Source organism: Rhinopithecus roxellana, chromosome 2, assembly GCF_007565055.1.
Source record: "Rhinopithecus roxellana isolate Shanxi Qingling chromosome 2, ASM756505v1, whole genome shotgun sequence".
Classification (NCBI taxonomy): domain Eukaryota; kingdom Metazoa; phylum Chordata; class Mammalia; order Primates; family Cercopithecidae; genus Rhinopithecus; species Rhinopithecus roxellana.
Window position 1 is genome coordinate 18,150,637 of NC_044550.1, and position 22,182 is coordinate 18,172,818.

The following is a 22,182-nucleotide window of genomic DNA, read 5'->3' on the forward strand; positions in this document are numbered from 1 at the left end:
GTAGCCACTGGAACCTGGAACCATGCCTACACTTACAAAAATTTGATTTTCTGCAGAAAAAATATTTGGACTCCTACATTTTTGGACTTCATTAGAAGGACCTGAAATGGATGACACCAAGCTGTTTGCCTAAAATAATGTCCCAAGCCTGAATTGGCATGGATCTTTCTTGAGATTAAAATAGAAACTTGTTTTGCTAACTGAAAACAACTTAGAAATCAAAGAGTCATTTAAGTTGAAACCATTATTTTTCCTTTCCTTGAAGAAAATTCCTGTTTTTACACACACTGAATGATCAGGATAGTGAGATCACCCTGCCACAGAACTTTCCATTAAAAATTTGAAGTTGTAGAAACCTCAAAAAGAAAATGAAGATGGGGGGGGGGGGGAACGTTTGTAATGTAGCAAATGAATTGAACAAACATTTATGAGTACCTACTATGTGCCAGACAGTGTTCTAGGTGATAAAGATACCCTCCTTTGTACAGCTTGCATTCTAGCAGAAAGAAAACATACCAACAAAAATTATGCAAGTTATATAGTAATACAAAAGATGAGTGGTACGGACAAAAGACAAAGTAGGGCAGGCCAAGAAGCATCAGAAGGAGGGCAAGTTAGAGGTTTAAATAGGATGGTCATGACTAGCCTCCTCAAAGAGGTGTGACATTTGAGCAAAGACTAAAGGAAGTGAGGGTGTATGCCATGTAGATATTTGCAGAGGGCAAGTTGCAGTTTTAAATAGGAGGGTCATGATTGGCTTCCTCGAAGACGTGACATTTGAGCAAAGACTGAAGGAAGTGAGTGTGTGAACCATGTAGGTATTTGGGTCCAGACAGAGAAAACAGCCAGTCACTGGCTCCAAGGCAGGCGCATGCCTGGAACGTGCAAGAAAGGCAAGGAGGCCATGGACTGGAGGAAGAGAAATGAGGACATTGAGAGGTATGGGAGATGACAGATGATCACTGCACAAGGCTGTCCTTCGAGGTAAGGTTGGGAAGAGGGGTGACTTGACTGGACTCATGTACATCTTAGGATAATCATGTTTTCATTTGAACACAGTCCTTTATTTAGTACAATACTTTTTACTCTGCAACAACTGAACAATGATTACTTAAAATGGTTTCTAAGTGATCCCCTCAAGATCAGGCACCACAACACTAATAGACAATAGCAGCCCTTCCTCTCTGGCGGGCACTGGTCCCTAGAGGGGCAGTCCTATCCTAATGTGCTCCGGAGTTGAGCTGTTAGAGATAGAAACAGTCTGAAACAGTCTGCTCATTTCTTCTTCAAAACCCGACTGGAGAGCCAAATATTTCTTTTGGTTAGTTAAAAAATAAAAAATACGCCTTTGCCAACTCTGCGGGAAAAGCAAACTCCCAGAGTTTGCCTTTGCTAATTTGTCCAAGTCGTGCTGTGGTTTCAGTAAATGCAGACACTGCTCAGCTCCAGCCCCATAAACCTCTCTGCTCTAGGTCTTCTCCGCCCTCTGGTGAAAGCTACTGTTCGCCCCTGCAGTCACCACCTGTTCGGGCGGAACCTGCGGAGCTTGCACCTACGCCTCGGGCTCCTTTCCTCCTCGACTCCTTTCCTACTGGGCACCCTGCTTTCCCTCTCCCAGAGAGGGTTTGCAACTTTTCTCCCAAGCTGGAGCTCGCCCCGCTTGGCTAACCCCAAGAGCCACTGCCTTCCCTCAGCGCCCCTGCCCCGGAGTTGCCTGCCCGGCTGGGCCCCCGGGGAGGAGCCGAGAGCGCTCACCCTTCGCCCCGGGCTGGGAGGGCTGCGAGTTGGGCGCACGCGCACCCCCTGCCCGCCCCTGGCGCCCCTCCCTGCGGGCGGCGCAGCTCCCCCTGCAGCGCCTCCCCTAGCTAGGAGGGAGCGGGAGGGGGCTCCCAGCGCCGCGCAGCAGACCTGCTCCGGCCGCACGCCTCGCCGCTGCCCTCCGGGAGTGGCAGCAGTAGCCCGGGCGGCGTGGGCTGGAGGTTCCCCGAGACTTTCAGAGGGTCGCCTCCCATCGGCGCCCACCACCCCAACCTGTTCCTCGCGCGCCACTGCACCGCGCCCCAGGACCCCCTGCCCAACATGGATTTTCTCCTGGCGCTGGTGCTGGTGTCCTCGCTCTACCTGCAGGCGGCCGCCGAGTTCGACGGGAGGTGAGCTGGGCCCCAGTGATCCCTCTCCTCCTTCCCGCGCTAATTTCACACTCACTGTCTTGGGTCACGTTTCCCCGTGGGGTTACGCGGACAGAGAGGCGTCTCTCCCATCCAGAAGTTGGGCCACCTCACAGCGTGGCGCGAGGAGAGCGGTCCAGGGCTCCAAGTGCCCGCCCGAAGCGGGGCGGGCGAGCCCCTGCGAGTCAGGGACCCCAGCCGCGGCCCCCCGAGGGCGACTCGCCCTGGCTCGGGAATTAGGAATGGGGGAGAGGAGCGGCTCGAGCCCGGATCTCAGCTCGGAGGGCGCGGTTGAGCCACCTACGCCGAAGTGACGCGCGGAACATCCCTTACCCGGGAAACTCCCGCGCCTAAACTAGACGGCTCTTCAGTGGGGGAAGCTTCCAGGCGCCCGGGGGGAGGTCCGGGCTCGGCTCGGGGCTCTCGGGGCCGCTCACACAGAGGGTGGGCGCGAGTCAGCAACTGGGCTACGGGGGAGATTTGTGGGCCTCCCCATTTGGTTTTCTTGAGGGAAGGAGGCTCAAAATGAGGACCGGAGGGTAGGCGCTCCGTGAGTGTGAGCATGAGTGTGTCGATGTGTGTGTGAGAGCGCACACACTGCGCTGCTCCTCAGACCCGGGCGAGCCTGACGGCGGCGTGCCGTGACAGGTTCCAACAACCTCGGGCCGCGTCTCCGCTGTCACTCAGCCAGTCCTCCCGCGCTCCGGGGCCGCTCCGGTGTGTGAGAGACACTGGCTCTGTCGGGAGGGTGTGCTCGGTCCCCCTCACCTCCGCGCAATTACAGACCAGGCTCGCCCCGAGTGCAGATGGCTGCTGCGGGAAGGTTTTACTCCGGCGCACACCGCCGCCCAGTCGTCTTCCTTCAGCGACCCCTGCCCCCACCCCTCCGTGTAGGTCCCTGCTTAGTCCTAAAGAAAGATGCAGCACCTGTTTTACCTACAATCTTGGAACGAATCAGTTCCACAATTGATTCGCTTTCTTGTACCCGGAGGCGAACGGAGGGGAACCAGTGGAGCGCCAAGAAAAAGCACAGCTGCTTGTTTACTACCTGGTGGGAGGAAATAGAAAGTTCGGGGTTATTTTGTGCTTTGGGGCTGGGGATAGAAAAAGGCAGGTAAAAGAAAAGGGGAAATGAAAAGATAAGGAGACTTTAAGAAAACGTGATAGCAGCCAGAGTCTAGACCTTTTCATTTTATTTTTAAAAGCAATTCTGTGCTCACATTTGGGTATGTTATGCATTTCTTGCACACATATTTGCAACAATAAACCCATCACAAGATATGCATATGATGTGAATGCATATAGCTTTTTGTAACTTTAAAAAGATGTCTAAAACAGCCAATTAAAATGTTGATACCCAGAGGGAAAAAGTCATTTAGGTGTGACTCTAAACAAGGAAACAATTTAGCAAATAATGTGTCAACGTGTAATCAGGTGGATAAATCTGTATCCTGAAATTACTTACTTTCTTTAGGCATTATTTACATTAGAGAGGAAAATACTATGAATTGTTGATCTAAGCAAGTTTCAAACCACAAGGACACTTGAGTTATCAGCTACACTTTAAACTCTCCTTGGTTTTATTTAGACTTTTTTTCTAGTACTTTTTTTGTTTTTTTGGTTTCTGCCACAGTTATGTCTCAAAAAGAGCTCTGTTACACTTGATTTTTGAGAAACGTTCTTTCTGCTCCTCCCTCCATCCACCTTTTTATGAGGCAGGATTTTTTTTTCTGCTTTGACATGTCTTATTTAATACTTTTCAGTTTATGGTGAATCAGTCAAACCTGGCTTTCCCCCCAGTAACAGGTGTGGGTCTTTGAGGACTCTGTTTTATTTCAAGCTTCAGAAACTATCCTGTGAGTGGCAGCCTTGAGAATTGTTGGTGTTAGCTGGTGCTATTTCTAGTTAAGAAAGCATCTTTCCCTCCCCTTTTTTCTCCTACCCTTGTGTGTTGGGGGATGGGGTATTTAACTGTCTGAAATTTGACATTAGATCATAGCAGAACTACTTCTGTGAAAGTGTTTTAACCTTAAATTTCTGCAGGCATAAAAGAGTTTGTAGAAAATTGTTGGGTGTGGTTGACATTTTTTCTAAAGTAATAATAAAGAGGAAATTACCTTTCTTCTCAAAAGTGTTCTTATTTATTTTGAATCTTTTTGTTTGGTAGGTGGCCCAGGCAAATAGTGTCGTCGATTGGCCTATGTCGTTATGGTGGGAGGATTGACTGCTGCTGGGGCTGGTCTCGCCAGTCCTGGGGACAGTGTCAGCGTGAGTATCAAGCCTGGAGACTTCAGTTCCCTGGGAGGTGGGGCTTTCCACCTTGTTCATGGCTTCACCCCACATATCAGAGGGCTCGTTACTGAGCAAGGCTTGGCCTTGCAGGTCTGACTTGGGGATTTTCAGGTAAAGTCCGGACTCCTTATTTTGCTTCTTTTCAACTTAAGCCACCTGTATTATGGCCCAGCTTTGTCATTCACAGAGAGCCACCTTAAATGCTTATTTTAGCATTTTCCCTCAAAATCTGCAGCTCCTTCCTGTTTTCTCACCAGGTTTATTCCTTTTTTTTTCTTTTTTTTTTTTTTTTTTTCTCTCTCTCCAGGCGTGGAGATGGGGGTAAGATAATGAGTCTAGACCATATTTACACAAAATAAACTCTGAACCTTAGAGTACTTATATAATCCTCACCATAGCTGCTGTGTAAAGTGGCCCATTTGTAAATCCTTTTTTGAAATGGGGTTGTATTGACAGTATTTTAAATGGACCACCCAGTATAATGAAACAAAGCTTCTGAAACAACATTATTTGTAAGTTCTTTGAGTAACCAACCTCATGTAATAAGTACCAAATCAGAAAAGTGATTTTCACCTTTTCTATGACCACAAATGGATATTTTAATGGTAAAGTTTAGAGCTACATCAAAAGAGTTTGAGAAATTTAGGAAATTGTCCCCAGTATTTTATTGTGATCTTAAAATTGTATCTCACTCCTACTGCAAAAAAATAGTCTTCAAATGATTAAGTACATTTCCAGAGCACCGTTAGAGTGCTGGGGGTGGGAGGGCACTTCTGGTAAGATGATGGGAACTAAGTTGGGTTCTACATTGGGGTATATATTTTATTGCTAGTGAGGAAGGGGCTTAGAGGAAGAGAGAACGGTAGTTACAAAGGCTAGAGCTGGCAATGGAGAAGCCTGCCTTAGAGAAGGGTTGCTAGTGTGAGGAGTCAGGCAAATTTAAATTCAGGAAAATTAGGAGTTCCCTCTGCTATTTTAATTTTTGAGGATACTCGCAATGTCTTCCTTAATTTTGTGAAAGAGGGACAGTGACAGTCACAGATTTACTCTAATTGCACATAAAGACCACAATCTCTGGTTGGGGATAGAAAGGTGAAGCAAATGAATATTTGCCTACCTGGTATGGAATTTGAGAACCAACAGACTCTAATAACCAAAATGTGAAGAAAGGACCCTTCTGTTGGCCCAACACACCCACACATAACCATCCTGAATGAAAAATGAGTAGTTCTATACCTGCAATCTCCAGCTGTGCAAATACTTCTGACACTGTAGAAGACTAAATTCCACCAGGCACCATTCTTCTTTTTGGATCATCTTCCCTTAAAACAATATTGAATAGACTAACCAGTGATTGCACCAGCAGCTTTGCTTCTTTCGTTTACTGGAAACTGGAGTTACCACCATCTCCCTTTAACAGAATGCAATTGACCCACTGTACAAAGGGTCTAGCCCAGTGGCTCACACATAGCAGGTAGGCAAACATTTGCTTTACCTTTTAGGTTTATGCTTCCAAAATCAAAGTAGTTCCAAGGTTCTCTGTGTTACAGTGAAATAAAATTCCTTTCAATTAAAAAGGCACAAATGGTTCTTTACCATTAACATTGAAGTTGGCAAGGTTGTAAAAATTAGCTCAAAGGTGAATGTTTCCTTCTGTGTATTTTATTTTTCTAGCATCTTAGATGGCCCAAATGTCTCTTGTCAGTTCAGAGTTCTGCCTGTCTTTGTTTTGATATAAACAGGTAGAGGAATGTGGGCTGAGAAGTCAGCTCAAAGGGGCAGAACAAATCAAAAAGAGGCTGCTCAGAGGGAATGAAATATCTCTGAAAACTCGTGATTATTTTTTAAAGAAAGGCTTTATGAAATTAAAAGTTTTGTCACTATGTTTGTTCAATAAAATGCCTTGCTATTGTATAACAATTCAATCTAATATGACTCCTCGTAAAGATTCCAAGTAACTTCTAAAGAATTTAACGTGAAAAATGTTTTTGCTCTTTTGACCTTTAGATAATCATGTAGTTCTTTCCCATAAGGAAGGGATATTCTTCCTTCCTCATCAGAGGTGCTCTGGTTCTCTTCTTTTCTGAATGATTCACTTTGGAATTTTCTTTCAAAACAGCATAGCAAAACAAAAAGAAACTATTCCCATTACTGCATAGATCTTCCCAACTTATCCCACAGAAGGTGTATTTGTAGTTGGGAAAGGTGGTGGTACCCTCATTATATTATTTAGCAGATCTTATGCCTTAGTGCAGTGACCCTTTGGTGAGTGTTTATTCCATTTGGTTGAGCATTTGTGAGATGTTTAACTTAATTTTCATGTGAGTCAAATACACATATCTGTACAAAACATGCTGCCCTTCATTTTTACTTGCTGTCTTCCTATTCATGGACTTGTTTGGAGAAACCGACTAATGTTGCAGGATGCTAAAGCTGGTAAACCTCTCCTTCTGGCTCACTATGTCTAACCAGAGCCAGATATAGCTGGGAAACTTTACATCCTTCCCCTAAGACTGAGGAAGGAAGGATCAGTGATGCTACTCAAATGGGCATAGAAACTGTCCTGCTGCTTCCTGCCTGTACTACCCAACATTCTATCCCAACATTCCTGCCTGCTGGGGAAAGCATGACCCGCTCCAGAAATAGGCAGGTTGTGTATTCATAGTTCTTTTGTAGGTCATACCCTTGGCTTCTTGGTTTTTTTTTTTTTTTTTTGATTCTTTGTTTTGTGTTCTTGACTCTTAAACAGGTCTCTAGCATATTGAAAATTCAACATTTGATTTTCTCACTGTCATGGGCTTTGCTTTTATTGACTATTGATGTGGCTGTTTATTGTCAGGTGAAAAATTTTTAATATGTTCACACACTGATGATTGCATATTTACAGCACACAGCATCTTAAATCACTCCGAGGTTTGTCACAAAATGTGTGTTTCTTGCTCTGTAATTTTTTTGTCATCTTGATGGCATGTTTTAATTATGTTGTTATTTCTCTCCTTCTACCAAGTGGAGACCTCTGTAATAAAGATTTTTCAGGGTTGTATATTTCATCTTTAAAAGCTGTGTATGCTGTGGAAGCAATTGTTAACCAAAAGCACTAGATAATTTAGGATAACTGAGTTCAAGTTCTGACTTTTGTACCTGAATAGCTGTTTAACATTTCTCAGCTACAGTTTTCTTATTACACAAGCGTATTCCTAAGGTATGTTGAAGCTCTAAACTGCATCTGAAAACTTCCTTAATGTAGAAAAACTATATAGGGTGCAAATATTGTATTTTTGTATAGTTGTCCTTCTGTTTACTCAGAGATTTGACTGTATATGTGACTTATGACAATAGCATTTTTGTTGAAAGCATTTTATAGAATTGTGAAGAAAAACTCAAAATACAACCAGTTCCAAGTTTTAACAGAACTATTCTGTTTCTGAGTTCTTTGGCTGTTATTGAGCAACTTGTGGTTTCTGAAGGAAATGATGTGACTTAGGATGGTTTTATATCATTTATCCTTAAGAACAGGGAAAACTGAGATGTTTTCTTATGTTTCTGCTGGAGATTTTGGAAAGACGTGAAACCTACACCTACAGCTTGACATTGCTTAGTTAGCTCTGAACCTCATTTCCTGCTGCCTCTTCCATGTAAAGTGAAAATTTTGGATTCTTATTGGCTTTAGATAAACTTACAGGTTAGTGAAACATAGGGACTGAGATACAGTAATTCATTCTGAAGCTATTTTGGAGTGATCAAGTAATTTTAGTTGTATAACATATTACTGGCTAATGATTATGGATGCTGGAAATGATGAAAAATTATTGAATTATTTATTTCTGCGTTTCAAATGAAATGGCTACTAGTTTTGAGGAGAGAATTTTGATTTAGTAAATAAAATATTTAAATTTTGCATTTCATTTCTTACTCCTATCTGGGTTAAGATACTCAGTCTTATAAATGGAACATGATTTATTTTTGCTCCCTATACTGGTCATTAACTTCCTATCCATAATCACAAAACTATATAGATTATATATTTCTTTGATTATTTGGATTTTGAATACTTCTTTGATTATTTGGATTTTGAATACTCTCTTTAAAATAATCAAGAGAAAATTAGAGCGGTTAGAACGTTACAATTTGTTTTGAAGACCACACATAGTGTTCTCTCCACAGAGAGGTTATACTAGTAAATGCCTTTGTATTTGAGGTCAACAACTATGACAGCTTCCATTGAACATGAATTAGTATTTAAAATGTAAAGCAATTTTTAGGCCGGGCGCGGTAGCTCACCCCTGTAATCCCAGCACTTTGGGAGGCCGAGGCGGGTGGATCACAAGGTCAGGAGAGATCAAGACCATCCTGGCTTACACGGTGAAACCCCATCTCTACTAAAAATACAAAAAATTAGCTGGGCATGATGGTGGGCGCCTGTAGTCCCAGCTACTGGGGAGGCTGAGGCAGGAGAATGGCGTGAACCCGAGAGGCGGAGCTTGCAGTGAGCCGAGATCGCACCACCGCACTCCAGCCTGGGCGACAGAGCAAGACGCCGTCTCAAAAAAAAAAAAAAAAAAAGCAATTTTTATACCTGTATGCACCCAAGAAGCAGCAGGGGCTCTCAAAAGGGGTGGGGATTGTGCTGTTTACATCTATATTGAAGATTGCTAGCAGAATTCTGGGGTCAGCCTAATAGAGCAAAGTACACTTCATTGTCCTTGGTGTATTAGTTTCCTCCTCTAATTTTGAGGTGAGAATGCAGAATCTGGTGTTTTTTTTGGGGGGGGGGGTAGGAATAAAAGCAGAGCAATGGGTAATTTTATGATTACTTGCAACACTAAACTTGAATCCACAAATCCTTAGGAAGTGAAGTTTTTGATTAAGAATATTTAACTGCTACTTTCCTTGAAAGGTTGTTTAAGAACATCATGTACCTTTGGGTAACTTCAAGTGGTCTTGGAATGCAGATTCCAAAGTATGATCAGCATTGAAGAATCTTGACCTTTTCAAACAGGTAATTTGTTAGTATGTGTAGTCTTCAAAGTTAAGTTTCAAAGAAAGTGCTTTGCTCTTTTATTCTTTTCCCCAATTAGAACTGATCTTATGTAATACTATTAAGATCTACTGATTTCCTGAGATGCCTTCATAAGCTTAATCTGGCCAGGTCTTAACCTTTATGGATTAGAAATTTTAGTACTTTTTAAGCTAGGAGTCCAGGCCAACTAAAGGGAAGCACTCTCCTCTCTGCCAGTTCAGCAACTAGATCTGTCCTCAAATACCTGCCACAGGGATATACTGCTTGAAGTTGCCCACGCATATACACACTGGGACCAAGAAGGCACTTCTGGTGCCAGAAACAACACTGTGTTTGCTTTGTGGAAATTTTTGATAAGCTTTCAAAAATATAGGTGGCTTCTCCCTCACCTCCTGTAACAAGTGTAACTTCCAGCATTTCTTTTTGTTGCTTTTTATCTATAGAATTCATGTTCTTTGCATTTTGAGTTAGTTCAATCCACTGCATGCTTTCCAGATGATAATTAGTGATGCTCAGTGATTCTATGCAGTGTCTTTCAGTGGCTAAGGGAAGATATGCATCACAGGGATGGGCCTTCATCGCGGGGGAAATGGAAGGGCAAGGGAGAGGGATTCTGATGGCCTAATCCTCATTATTGCCTCCCACTGTGACATGCAGACACTCTTGCCCCTTTCCCATTGATTTTCTGCAGTGTTTTAAATTTCTCCACCAATCTTTGGAAAATATTAATTTATTTTGTAGGAGAAAATGTATTCATTTCCTCAAATATCCCTCCTCAGAGCGACAAGCATGATCAGTTTTTGGTATACTTTTAAAAATATTTTACCTACTTATGGGTAAATTGCAATAGATCTCTCCCCTACCACCTACTTGTTTTGTGCAAATGAAAGCATACTCTATACACTGCTTTGTATGCTGCTGCTTTTTCTTAACTGTACCTGTTGAAAGGTTTTCTTTATAGACCGCCTTACTTTTTTTTTTTTTTTTTTTTGAGACAGGGTCTTGCTCTGTCTCCCAGGTTGGAGTACAGTGGCACAATCTTGGCTCACTGGAGCCCTTACCTCCTGGGCTCAAGCCATCCTCCCACGTCAGCCTCCCAAGTAGCTGGGACCACAGGCATGAGCCACCACACCTGGATAATTTTTGTATTTTTTGTAGAGACTGAGTTTTGCTATGTTGCTCAGGCTGGTCTCAAGCTCTGAGCTCAACTGATCTGCCCACCTCAGCCTCCCAAAGTGCTGGGATTATAAGCATGAGCCATCTTGCCTGGCTGCCTCCTTACTTTTTTATGGACTCAGCATTCCATTGTATGGCTATACTGTAATTTATTAGCAAGTTTCTTACTGATGAACATTTGTGTCGATTCTAATCTTTTGCTAACACAAGCAATTATAAAAAAAACTTTGAACATATGTTAAAAATGTTGTTTTGTGTGTTCTCAGCGTTTCTGCAGAATAAATTTTTATGTGTGGTCAAATGGCAGATACATTTGTAATTTTTATCAATTGCCCAATGGCTTCTTACTCAGTAGAGAAGATAGTTTAAGGGGAAAGCCTGAATGGCAATGCTGACCCAAAGGCTCCAACAATCCCATATCCAGAGTCTGATCTTTCCTTGATTTTAGGATTCTCTGATCCCTTTTCTTTCCCAAGAAATCCCTCTGACAACTCAGTGAATGTCCATCTGCTCCCATTTATCATCTGTTTCCCATCAGAGCAGAGGCAATGGGCTGAAGATAGGAGAATGGAGTGAGTTGTGTCCATTTGCCAGGGTCTCCCAATGGCTTCCTGCCTATCATATACTTGTAAGAAAGATCCACACATTCCTTTAGGAATTACTTAATTCATTGATATTTTGTTATCTTTGTAGTTTAGCCATATTTTTTTTTTCCTTTGAGGCGGGGTCTCACTCTGTTGCCCAGGCTGGAGTGCAGTGGCAGGAACTCGGCTCACTGCAACCTGCGCCTCCTGGGTTCAAGCAATTCTGCCTCACTCTCTCTCGAGTAGCTGGGATTACAGGTGTGCACCACCACACCTAGCTAATTTTTGTATTTTTAGAGACAGGATTTCATCATGTTGGTCTGGCTGGTCTTGAACTCCTGACTTCAGGTAATCCACCCACCTTGGCCTCCCAAAGTGCTGGGATTACAGGCGTGAGACACCAGGCCCAGCCGTTAGCCATAATGTTTATACCTATGTATATAGTATGGGCTTTTTTTTTTTTTTCTAGACCCATGACCTATTAAGGAGGAATATGTAGAATTCTGAGATCTGAATACCATTTTGGGGACACCTTTTATGATAAAAATATTTTCAGGAAATATTAAGACATTTTTGCACCAAAATACTTTTTGTAGTGTAACCATAGGGGCATATATTTTCTATTAGTTATTCTAATCTTTATTCCAATTATATACTTAAATTGTCTCCTTTTAAAAAAGCAAGAAATGCATGGTTAGGTGAAAAATTAAAAGACACATACTAAGAGCAAGACGGCAGTGAAGGTAAGTATTTCTAACTTTGCTGTTTTCCTGACACCTAGTTCCACCTTCCAACAGGCTACCACTGTTTCCTATTGATCCTTGTAGAGATTTCTTAACATTGGCAAAATTTCCCTTTTACAATAATGATGGCATGAAGTACAAACGATTTTCTATATCTTGATTTTTTTTTCATGTAACACTACATTTTGGAAAGCAGTCCTCATCAGTTATTTAAACCTGACTCGTTCTTTTAAATGGCTATACAGTATGCCATTACATGAACGAATGTACCATAATTAACTTAAAAATCCCCTATTTATGTACCTTTGAGTGGTTTTCAATATTTTGTTTTTATATAACATGCTGCAATCAGTATCTGCATATATCATCATCACTATTGTGTACCTTTAGATATGGAGGACATATCTAAAGACATTTGATTTCTGTATTAGTATAATAATTGAAGAGCTTTCATTTTATTGTTACAAATTTTCTTATGTTAAATATGTAATGTAAAGGAGAGTCAATCATAGCTAATATTACAGAGTAGAAACTTTCTGTTCAATCACCTTCTATTTTTGGTTCCTTAGAAGATACCTTAAAAAATAAATTGATTTATTTCTATTTGTTTATGCCCTGTCTTGTTTGGGAAAGTATATAAAGTGGCTTCCAGGAATTCATACAATTAAATAAGGAAATAGGGGCTACATGGAGGAAAATGGGAGTAAAATAGAAATATTAGGTGGAGGGTTTTTCAAATGCAGATATGTAAGCCATAGGATCCCATATACATACTACAATTTGGTTATTAGCTTCTAGTAGCCAAAGGTAAAAGATGTTGTTGCTGATTTAATTTGTGTCCTTTGTTAGGAAAAAAGCAAACCAGTTATTTGGTAGGAAATACGGTTTTCCTTCATGTAGTTCTGAAGGAAGATTTTCACGTGGCCCTTTGCAGAGTGGTAGTGAATGATGGAATGGAAGGGGCCACAGCAACATTCCTATCATGAAGCCAGTGGTGGTTTTTGAAAAGCTGTTTCATAGAATATCCGTCAACATAAGATGAGGACCTTACTCTAAAAGTACAGTTCATGGAAAGCTGTTCTATACATAGTTTAAGAAGCATTATGTACATAGCTTTCTGACAGTTCAGCTGGATCCAGCCCAGAATATCTAGCTGTGATGGGTGAAGTGTATAGGGCTTTGGATGGACAGCTCCAGAATAGACAAGATCATTTCAGGTTAGAATCACTAACAGTGTTCTGAAGTTCCCTGTGTTATTTAACAGATTAAAGGCCAGTTCATTTTTTCTTTCTTTTTTAAGTCTATATATTTTGAAGATCAGTAATCAACTGATGGAGTTGATATCCAGAGACATTGTGAATAGAGCATGGATAGGGCCCCGCCTAGGCTCCAGTATAAGGAGGATCTGCAAAGAAAGTAGTGGGAGATTTTTTAAAAACAATTTTGTATCCATTGGATAGCAATATATAAATTCATCACCATTTTGCTATACACTTATTCATTTCCATGCCAAGTGTGGCTTGGAATAAAGAGGAAAGGCATGAACATTGTTCCCAGGCATCATTTACCCTACTGATGCCGATACATGGATATGGACCAGTGAGCCCAGGAACAACAGAATCCCTGACCAGTGCTTATTTCCCCAAAGTTCCTGATTGCTATAGGTGTTCCAGGGAATCAAAGTAACCTCAACTGTTTTCTTAATTCACCTGGATTTATAAGGGTTTATTTATATAAGTTGCTTAGACCTGAACAGACTCAAAGCAGAGTCTGTAGGCAATACTCTGCATATCAACATCCCGTACCCAAACCTAAGTCATCTTTTCACTGGGGTGTGTGGAAGGTCTGATTCTCATGTACTCTTGAAGCCCTAGGCAATAGAACCTGAAATCCTGATGCACATATGCCGTAGGATAATTTCTCTCTCCAAAAAAAAGCAAATAGTGATTTTAAAAAAGATGACTCAATGATATTCTGAGAGGGTAGCAATCCAGTAAGGTTCGCATCTCCTTGGGAGTAACAAAAAGAAGGTCTTCAAACGCCTTTTCTGCAGAGACTAGCGTGAACCAAGAATCTGCCTGTCTGAATTGTCACCCTATATCAACGTGGCGGCGAGCTGACAAAGTTAGCACTGCCAGAGTCAAGGTTTTCTGTCTTCACGGGAACAAACAAATGATCAGTCCTCAAAGATAGTAAAATGTAGCCAAGATAATTTGGCTTGAAAAAAATTCGAAGTGATATCAATCACCAACTACAACCATTGAAAAATACTAGTAGCATATTGATGGTACATCCTTGGGAACATGCCAGGGCAAATTGGGGTGCAAAATACACCAGTTATTTAAAAATTGGTATGTTATAAGGTAAATAATTAAGTAATATCAAATACAAATAAACTTTTTATTTTAATTCACTAAGACTTCTTTTTAAGTTTTCTGATTTTATTGCTACTGATACATAATTAAAGACACAGTTATGGCCATAATAGAATTCCTAACAAAATTTCTAATAAAGCCAGAATGAAGGAGTATATTACAGGCCAGACATGAAAAAGCATTATGATGTGTGGTAAAATAGCGACATCTATTTTTTCATTCTATATTATTTTACAAATTTTCTGAAGAAGTTTAGTTTAAACTTAGCCTGCTGAAATACTGTTAAATCAACCTGTTATTCTTAACTCTGATGGGAGGAAAGAGATATGAATAATCAAAGTGATTTATTAGCTTTAGAATATAGGTGTTGTTTTGGAGAACAGACAGTTTTATTCTGATCATATTTTATTAGAAGCCTTCATTTTCTGCCATACGTTAGCTTTGGTAGTTACTAGATGCCAAGGGAGTGCAAATTTGAGAATAAGGATTTGGCATGGGTTATTTGCATGTTGAGAGTCAAGATTTAACTAAATTTTAAAACCAAACACTTCATTTGATCAATATCTTTTTAACCATTCTATAGATTAATAATATAAATTCTCCAGAACTGACATTACTTTGATATAACATCATCAGATCACAAAGTTAGGGTTGCCTTTTGTAAATGTTATTCACTTACTCTGAAATGTTGGGAAATATGTCATCACTGTTTAAATTTGTGATAATATACACAAAAGGAAAACACAGCTAGGAATTTTGGATTTATGCTTACTTTGCCAAAAACCATGTTGATTTTTGAAAACCTTTTGCCTTTTTTTTTTTTTTTTTTTTTTTGAGACGGTGTCTCCCTCTGTCACCCATGCTGGAGTGCAGTGGTGCAATCTCAGCTCACTGCCACCTCTGCCTCCTGGGTTCAAGTGATTCTCCCTCCTCAGCCTCCCGAGTAGTTGGGACTACAGGCACCTGCCACCACACCTGACTAATTTTTTTGCATTTTTAGCAGAGACGGGGTTTTACCATGTTAGCCAGGATGGTCTCGATCTCCTGACCTCGTGATCTGCCCGCCTCAGCCTCCCAAAGTGCTGGCATTACAGGCGTGAACCACCGTGCCTGGACTAGCTTTATTTTCATAAATCAAAGTTCTTAAATTCAGTTTCTAAGGAAAGCTCCTAAATGGTCAAAGGTTTGTGTTGCTGAATTTCAGAAACTCCATGGATGGACTTTCCAAACATAAACTTCCCACCAAAATAATGTTCCAAAGTGTTTAGTGCCTCTATTTTATTTTTGTGTTAAGATTTTATAGGTACTTGGTAATTATCTGCAAAATATTTACATACCAACAAATAGCAAAGCCGTTGATAATAGAAAAACACAAATCACAGTTTATGTTTATTTATATTTTTTAGTGTATTTGGGTGTTTAGAGTTGATTTTACATTGTGTATACTAACTATGGTAATAGATTATTTCAAGTTTACATGATTATAGAAATATTTTATGATGTTTGACATAGATAATGGTGGTTTCAGGGTCCCTTGTCTCTTGAGTTGAGTTTTTACATCACTGAAGAATTAGAAGATTGCGTCTTGGTGTCTATGTATGGCCAAGAATTAAGACATTCTGATGTATAGTTTCATTTCCTAACTAAGGCAGAAGTGATTTTTGAAACAATTGCCTTTTGGGAGAAAAGTATAAAATTATGAAGAAATAATGTGTAGGTTTGCTAAATGTTGTGTTCTTAAATCTTGTGTTGAGGTGTGCAGAATTTTTTTATATCTTTAATAGTTCTAAACTAGTGTACTGAAAGTTGGGATCATCCACATTGCTACTTAATTTGTTGTCCATAGGGTCTGTTGTTGTCTTGGATGTTGGTGTTATAAATGTACAGAGTTAGGTAGTTGTCTGTGAAGAGTTTGCAGGCTAATGTCAATGTTTTTGACAATGAAAAATATAGCATGAAAATTAAGATTGGGGTATGGAGACCTTTTTAGAGCTATTGCTTTTTCTAGGTGATGATTAAGGTTGGGAGGCAGAAGTACATTGTGTCAGGGAGGACCTTTCCCTTTTATGCATGCACCTGGCATTTATCACCTTTAACAAAGTGCATGTGTCATGCTGTGCTGCTTGCTTTAGGGGCTGTATGCCTCCAGTCTGAGTCATGTGGTAACCACATCAGCAGTCTTAGCCTGTAGCATTTTATTATTTCTTTTCCAAAGTTTATACTTGGCCTAATATTTAGACATTTTATAATTCTTTACAGTAAATGAAACTATACGTTAGAAGATGGGCATACCTTTGGATTAAAAAAAAAAAAAGAAAGTCTCAGTTCTTTAAGGTTTCTTATCCTGGGTTTTCCTAACACTGTCCAAAGTTCAGGACTGGCTCCAAACCCATAAACCTGTGTTTAGCAAGCAAGAAACATAATCCCCAAATAGTTTAGTTTCTCTGGTTTATGAGTCACAGTTTCATAAAATCATCAGAGTGCTTATTAATTTCAACCACATATAGTAAAGTAAAGAACCTTCAGATGAACTGAAGCAAGGGTTCTTAGGCAAATTGCCAGAGAGAGTTCTAGAGTTCTAAGCTAGCTGAGTAGCTTTGCTGAAATATTGCTTGTATTTGCTACTGTGGCCATTTTATGATGGCTATAGAGCAATAGATTATCAAGAGAAAATGAGACAGATTTTTCAGTATTATGTGCTATGAATGAATCCTATTTTAGTGAATCTTTTAGTGGGGTTTATACTGCAAAAAGAAAAAAATATGTAGGGCATTTATTTCTGGCAACTTTCATAAAAATTGTTGTGATGGTTGCGTATAAAAATTTCCTTATCCTTCAATAGACAATAGATCCCAGAAACTTCCTAGAAGTAATCTATTCCAGATTTAACATTGCTTTGACATAAAATGCAGTTTTGTGTAGTTTTAAAATGCAAATTAAAAAATATAGGATATTGGCTAAAATTTTATCTTGAAGTCAGTTATATATTGATACCATAAAACTTACTAAATCTAGGTATTTCAAGACTAACTTATGGTAAGTAGGAAAAATATGACCCAACCTTAAGATACTACAAGGATAAAATAAACTATACAAAACTGTTTGGCTATTTGGTACTAATACAACTAGTTAGAACATAATGATGTTTGCTATTCTTTATTAAGTTGTTTTACCTTTGCTTACAATAAAGTATTTTTCCTTATAAATTTGATGATTCAAAATTGGCAATTAAATAATATTAAAGAAACGGTATCCTTTTATATTTTTTCTTTTTCATATATAACCATAGTCATAACATGTGTGATCCAGAATGTAATTTGCTATTTACACTTTGATTTCAGCTGATTGCTTAGATTGTACCTGATGCATTTGATTATTCTATTTAAGGAGTGTGTCAACATCAAGATATGGTGAGTTCTTTTCAAATTAACAGTAGAAACCTGACCAATATGAAAAAAAAAAAGTCTAGCAAGCAAATGTAATATGTGTATTTAAAAATACATAGCAATCATTCTGGATCAATAGTTAAATTACTGCTTCAATTAAGTCAAATTAGACTTAGAATTTTTTTCTTCTTGTGTTACCCAAAAGAAGGCCCCATTCACCTAATTTTAAATTATACAAATTATACAAATAAATATATAATTGTAAATTACAGTGGCTAGTTAATCCTTTAAAGGCATTAATTAGAAGAGAAAAATAAAATTATCCCATTTTTACCTCTAAAATCTCTAGGTTGATCAAACACTGACCATTATTAGTACCATTTCAAGTTTCTTCCCTTTACTTTCATCAAACTGGGTTATTTATGTATGTTCGAATTAAATGGCTGTGCTTTCATGGTAATTCTTGTTGCTATTGACAACCAAAGCAGCCATGCAAGAAGAAAATGCTGTGGAAGGGAAGAAAAAAATTTATATTTCCTCCCCAAAGTTGGAGAGACAAGGGAACATACAGTATGTAAGAAACAGGTAAGTAAAAATGTATCAATTTTAAAACTATTAGCCTTTCTTACTAATTGATCAAAAGTTTAAATTTTTTCACATGTGTTTTCCAACTCCCATTTAAATAAAAGGATACTGTCTCTAGGAATCAGAACTTAATATTCTGGAAATGAAAAATTGGATTTGAAAGTACAGCATCATAAAAGGTCTGAAATATTTTAATTTAGAATTTGGACTATAGAAGAATAGCATAACTTCAATTATTGGTTAATATTTTTGTTATGAAATGTTTTTTTATAACAAAATGGTGACTAAAATATTACTATTTTAAACATGTCCTAGATTTTTTTTTTTGTTTCAGAAAAGCACTGAAAGTTGAATATGTGTAAGTCTCCGGGAATGTAACAAGTTGATAAATACCCAAGTCCAGCCTCCTTACAGAGAAAAGATCTGGAATTTCTTTTTTTGGACATTTGTTTTGCAGCTTTCTACGTCTTAAGGCAGAGAATAGCCAGGATAAGGTGCCAGCTCAAAGGTTAGATGAACATATTTCTTGAAATAATTTTGGCTAATCTATGTCTTGAAAGGCATACCTTCTAAATAATTTTACAAAGCTACAAACAAAACATTAGTTGTGTTTTTGAGTTGCTTCTCTTTAGGAAAACTATATGTTTCTTAGAGATGTGTTTATTCCATACATAATTATAGTAAGTTAATTTTAATTCAGTTATTACATTAAACTTTTCCCTTTCAGTTGATAATTCCTTTCTTTTGTTTTATGAATCTAATAAATTGACCTCCATTCTAACCTAAAGGACAGTTTATGTTTTTAATACTTAAAGAAGCAAATATAAAAACAAAGTCCACCAAATGAAATTACTAACACCAGCCTATCATTAACCTGAGGGAATTGTATTTCATATTCATTAATTCTCCATGGAACAACTCAGGTAAGAAATATTTTTATTGCATGACATATGTAAACAGTTATAATAGCACCTGTGGGCATTTATGCTCTTGTTTTAGGTACATAAAGGGTTCCTTGTTTAATATATTTTTGGCAGTAAATGATGTCACTTATCACCCTATGACACTTTAGTGAAAAACTTTGGTGAAATATGTGGAATCGTAATGTTTAATGGAATTGGTTCTAAGAAGACAATGTTCTTTTTGTTTGTTTGTTTGAGACAGAGTCTTGCTCTGTTGCCCAAGCTGGAGTGCACTGGCATGATCTTGGCTCACTGCAAACTCTGCCTCTTAGGTTCAAGCGATTCTCCTGCCTCAGGCTCCTGAGTAGCTGGATTACAGGTGCCCACCACAATGCCTAGCTAATTTTTTATTTTTAGTGGAGATAGGGTTTTGCCATGTTGGCCAGGCTGGTCTTGAACTCCTGACCTCAGGTGATCTGCCGGCCTCGGCCTCCCAAAGTGCTGGGGTTACAGGCATGAACCACTGCACCCGGCCTGGCAATGTTCTTTAAACTGATTGAACAAACTATCACATGTCATGAAAAATGTTTTTAAGGCAGAATTTTAATAAGAAGATATTTGGGAACAAAATTGATAGTACTGGAAATAAAAGTCCAGAAATGCCTTTGTTCAGGGAGACTTAAAGCATATGTATCTTAAAGTTACTAGCAATTATAAGATTGACTAGTAGAGCTATGGCTTATGTTAGGGAGGCAATGCCAAGGAAAGAGTAGAATGTATGCTTGGTCACCAACATCTGGGTTCAGGAACTGTTCCTATGACTTACCACCTGTGAGAAACTAGACATTTTAACTTTTCTGAGCTGCAATGTTGTAATCTTTAAATCTAACTTTGCAAGATTCTTACTGGTTATAAGGAGGGTGCCTTCCACAGTTCTTGACAGATGTTTGCTATTATTAGTGTGTGCTCAATATATACAATACAAATGGAGAATTCGGAGCCGAGTTTTTCTAAGATCCATCTTAGGACAGATAGTATAGCATGTTATCAAATGGTTTTGTTTACCATAATCATCTTTTGGAAATAATCAATTGGAAGTAGAAAAAGTATTCAGTTATTCATTTCTAAAATAAAAACTTTCATGGGATAGCTGTCTGTGCTTCTGAACTGTTTTTTTCCCATTTCTCTAATAATATCCATCCATAAACCTCCGAGTGGAACAGTTGTGATTATCTAACAGTGTTTGCACTTGGGAAATGAATTGAAGGGAGATGGAATTGATTTGTGGAACATTAGCATTTAGAGTTCCTGTGATTTATCTGGTAATTATTCGAGAGCTTACTAGAGGTAAAGAGCTAAGTTAGGTGCTGGGAAGATACAAAGGTGAATACAACAGGGACCCTTACTTTCAAGCAGCTCAATTTAGTAAGATGATTGGCTCTTATTCCTTCTATGATTCTTAAATAGGAGTAAGTTAGGGATAAAGATTTGAGGGAGTTCAGGGAAAGAATCATTTTCTGCTGAGGAGGATCAAGGAAGACTTCATGGACTCAATGGTATTCAGTTGATACCATATATATAGTATCTATCTATCTATCTATCTATATATAGTATCAGTATATACTGATAGTGAGTGATGTGAATGCCTAGAGCTTCATTTTACTGGGATGATAGCTGCAGTAGTTGGTCCTGGATCATGCAGGTAATAGCTGGCTCTCTCCATTCTCTCTCTCTCTCTCTCTCTCTATATATATATATAAAATATATATTATATATTATCTTATGTATATATAATACAGATTATAATATATAATATATATTATTTATATATTATATATTTAATATAATATAATATATTTATAATAAATATAATTAATATAATATATAAGTATATATTTAAATATTAAATATATAAGTATATTATTTATATATTATTATAATATATTATATATAGAGAGAGAGAATGGAGAGAGAGAGCCAGCTATTACCTGCATGATCCAGGACCAACTACTGCAGATATCATCCCAGTAAAATGAAGCTCTAGGCATTCACGTCACTCATGATCAGTACTGAAAGCCCACAGAGGAAGGCAATACTGAATAAGAGGCATGTTTTGGTATAGGATTCTGTGAGAACATGTCTTAGGGGGCAGTAGCCCAGACCAGCAGTGATGGAGTGGTGATGGCCCAGCTGAATCCCAAGGGATAAATCAGTCATGTGAAGAGTATCCTGGGCACACAGAAAAATGCATTTAAAACTCAGGAGCCAGAGGGAGGAGCACATTCCGAGAACTGTAAGAATCTCAACCCAGCATATGTGGGATATATGTATGAAGGGCATCTGATGAGAGATGCAGTGGGAGAAGTAGGAAAGGGCTGACTCCTGGAAGGCTTTTGATATCATATTAAACACATTTGCCTTAATCACAAAATTGTAGAGGAACACTGTAAAGATTTTAGGCAGATAAATTACATAATATTTCAGAGGATACCTGGTACTAATGGATCAGATCTAGCACTCCGGTGAATTTAATTTTGCTTGGAGTGTTTTAACATTTTTTGAAATTCATGTAGTTGTCAGTGTTTCACAGGAGACATGGATATATAAGAGTTGGTTGAAAACTCAGTAGGTCTGCATTGCTGCGAGGCGTCTATCAGCTGTGACCTCTTCAGTAGCTGGCCCATTTGGAAGAAGCATGTGCTTCATTTCCCTGTGGGGCTCATTTCCTTTAGTGCAAATGCCTGGGACCTGTAGGAAGTCAACCTGGTGAGAAATTAGGCTTCATTTTAAGTAGTGGTGGTGGGAACAAAGAGAAGGAGAGGGATTGAAAAATACTTAAAAAAAAAAAAAAAAAAAAAAAAGGATGGACAGGCACACAGTGTTAGGGCAGCGGTGGGGCACATGGGCTGGCAGGCAGACTTGCTGCCACCACAAATTGTGTTTTTGAGAAA

The 22,182-nt window shown here is 39.0% G+C and overlaps 1 protein-coding gene across 4 annotated transcripts in view; it reads left to right on the forward strand.

Annotated features, from left to right (window-relative positions):
• Nucleotides 1-1,804: 1,804 nt before the first annotated feature.
• The window catches only part of NPNT (nephronectin), a 77,211-nt gene continuing 56,833 nt past the window's right edge, over nt 1,805-22,182 (forward strand). Inside the window, exons 1-3 of one of the 4 annotated variants that reach the window (XM_030915893.1) lie at nt 1,805-2,150; nt 4,336-4,436; nt 18,787-18,837. In XM_030915893.1, coding sequence (XP_030771753.1) covers nt 2,080-2,150; nt 4,336-4,436; nt 18,787-18,837 — 223 coding nt within the window. In that variant the 5' untranslated portion in view covers nt 1,805-2,079. The remainder of the gene's footprint in view (nt 2,151-4,335; nt 4,437-18,786; nt 18,838-22,182) is intronic. The other 3 variants (XM_010371560.2, XM_010371559.2, XM_010371561.2) reach the window with 3 other exon arrangements.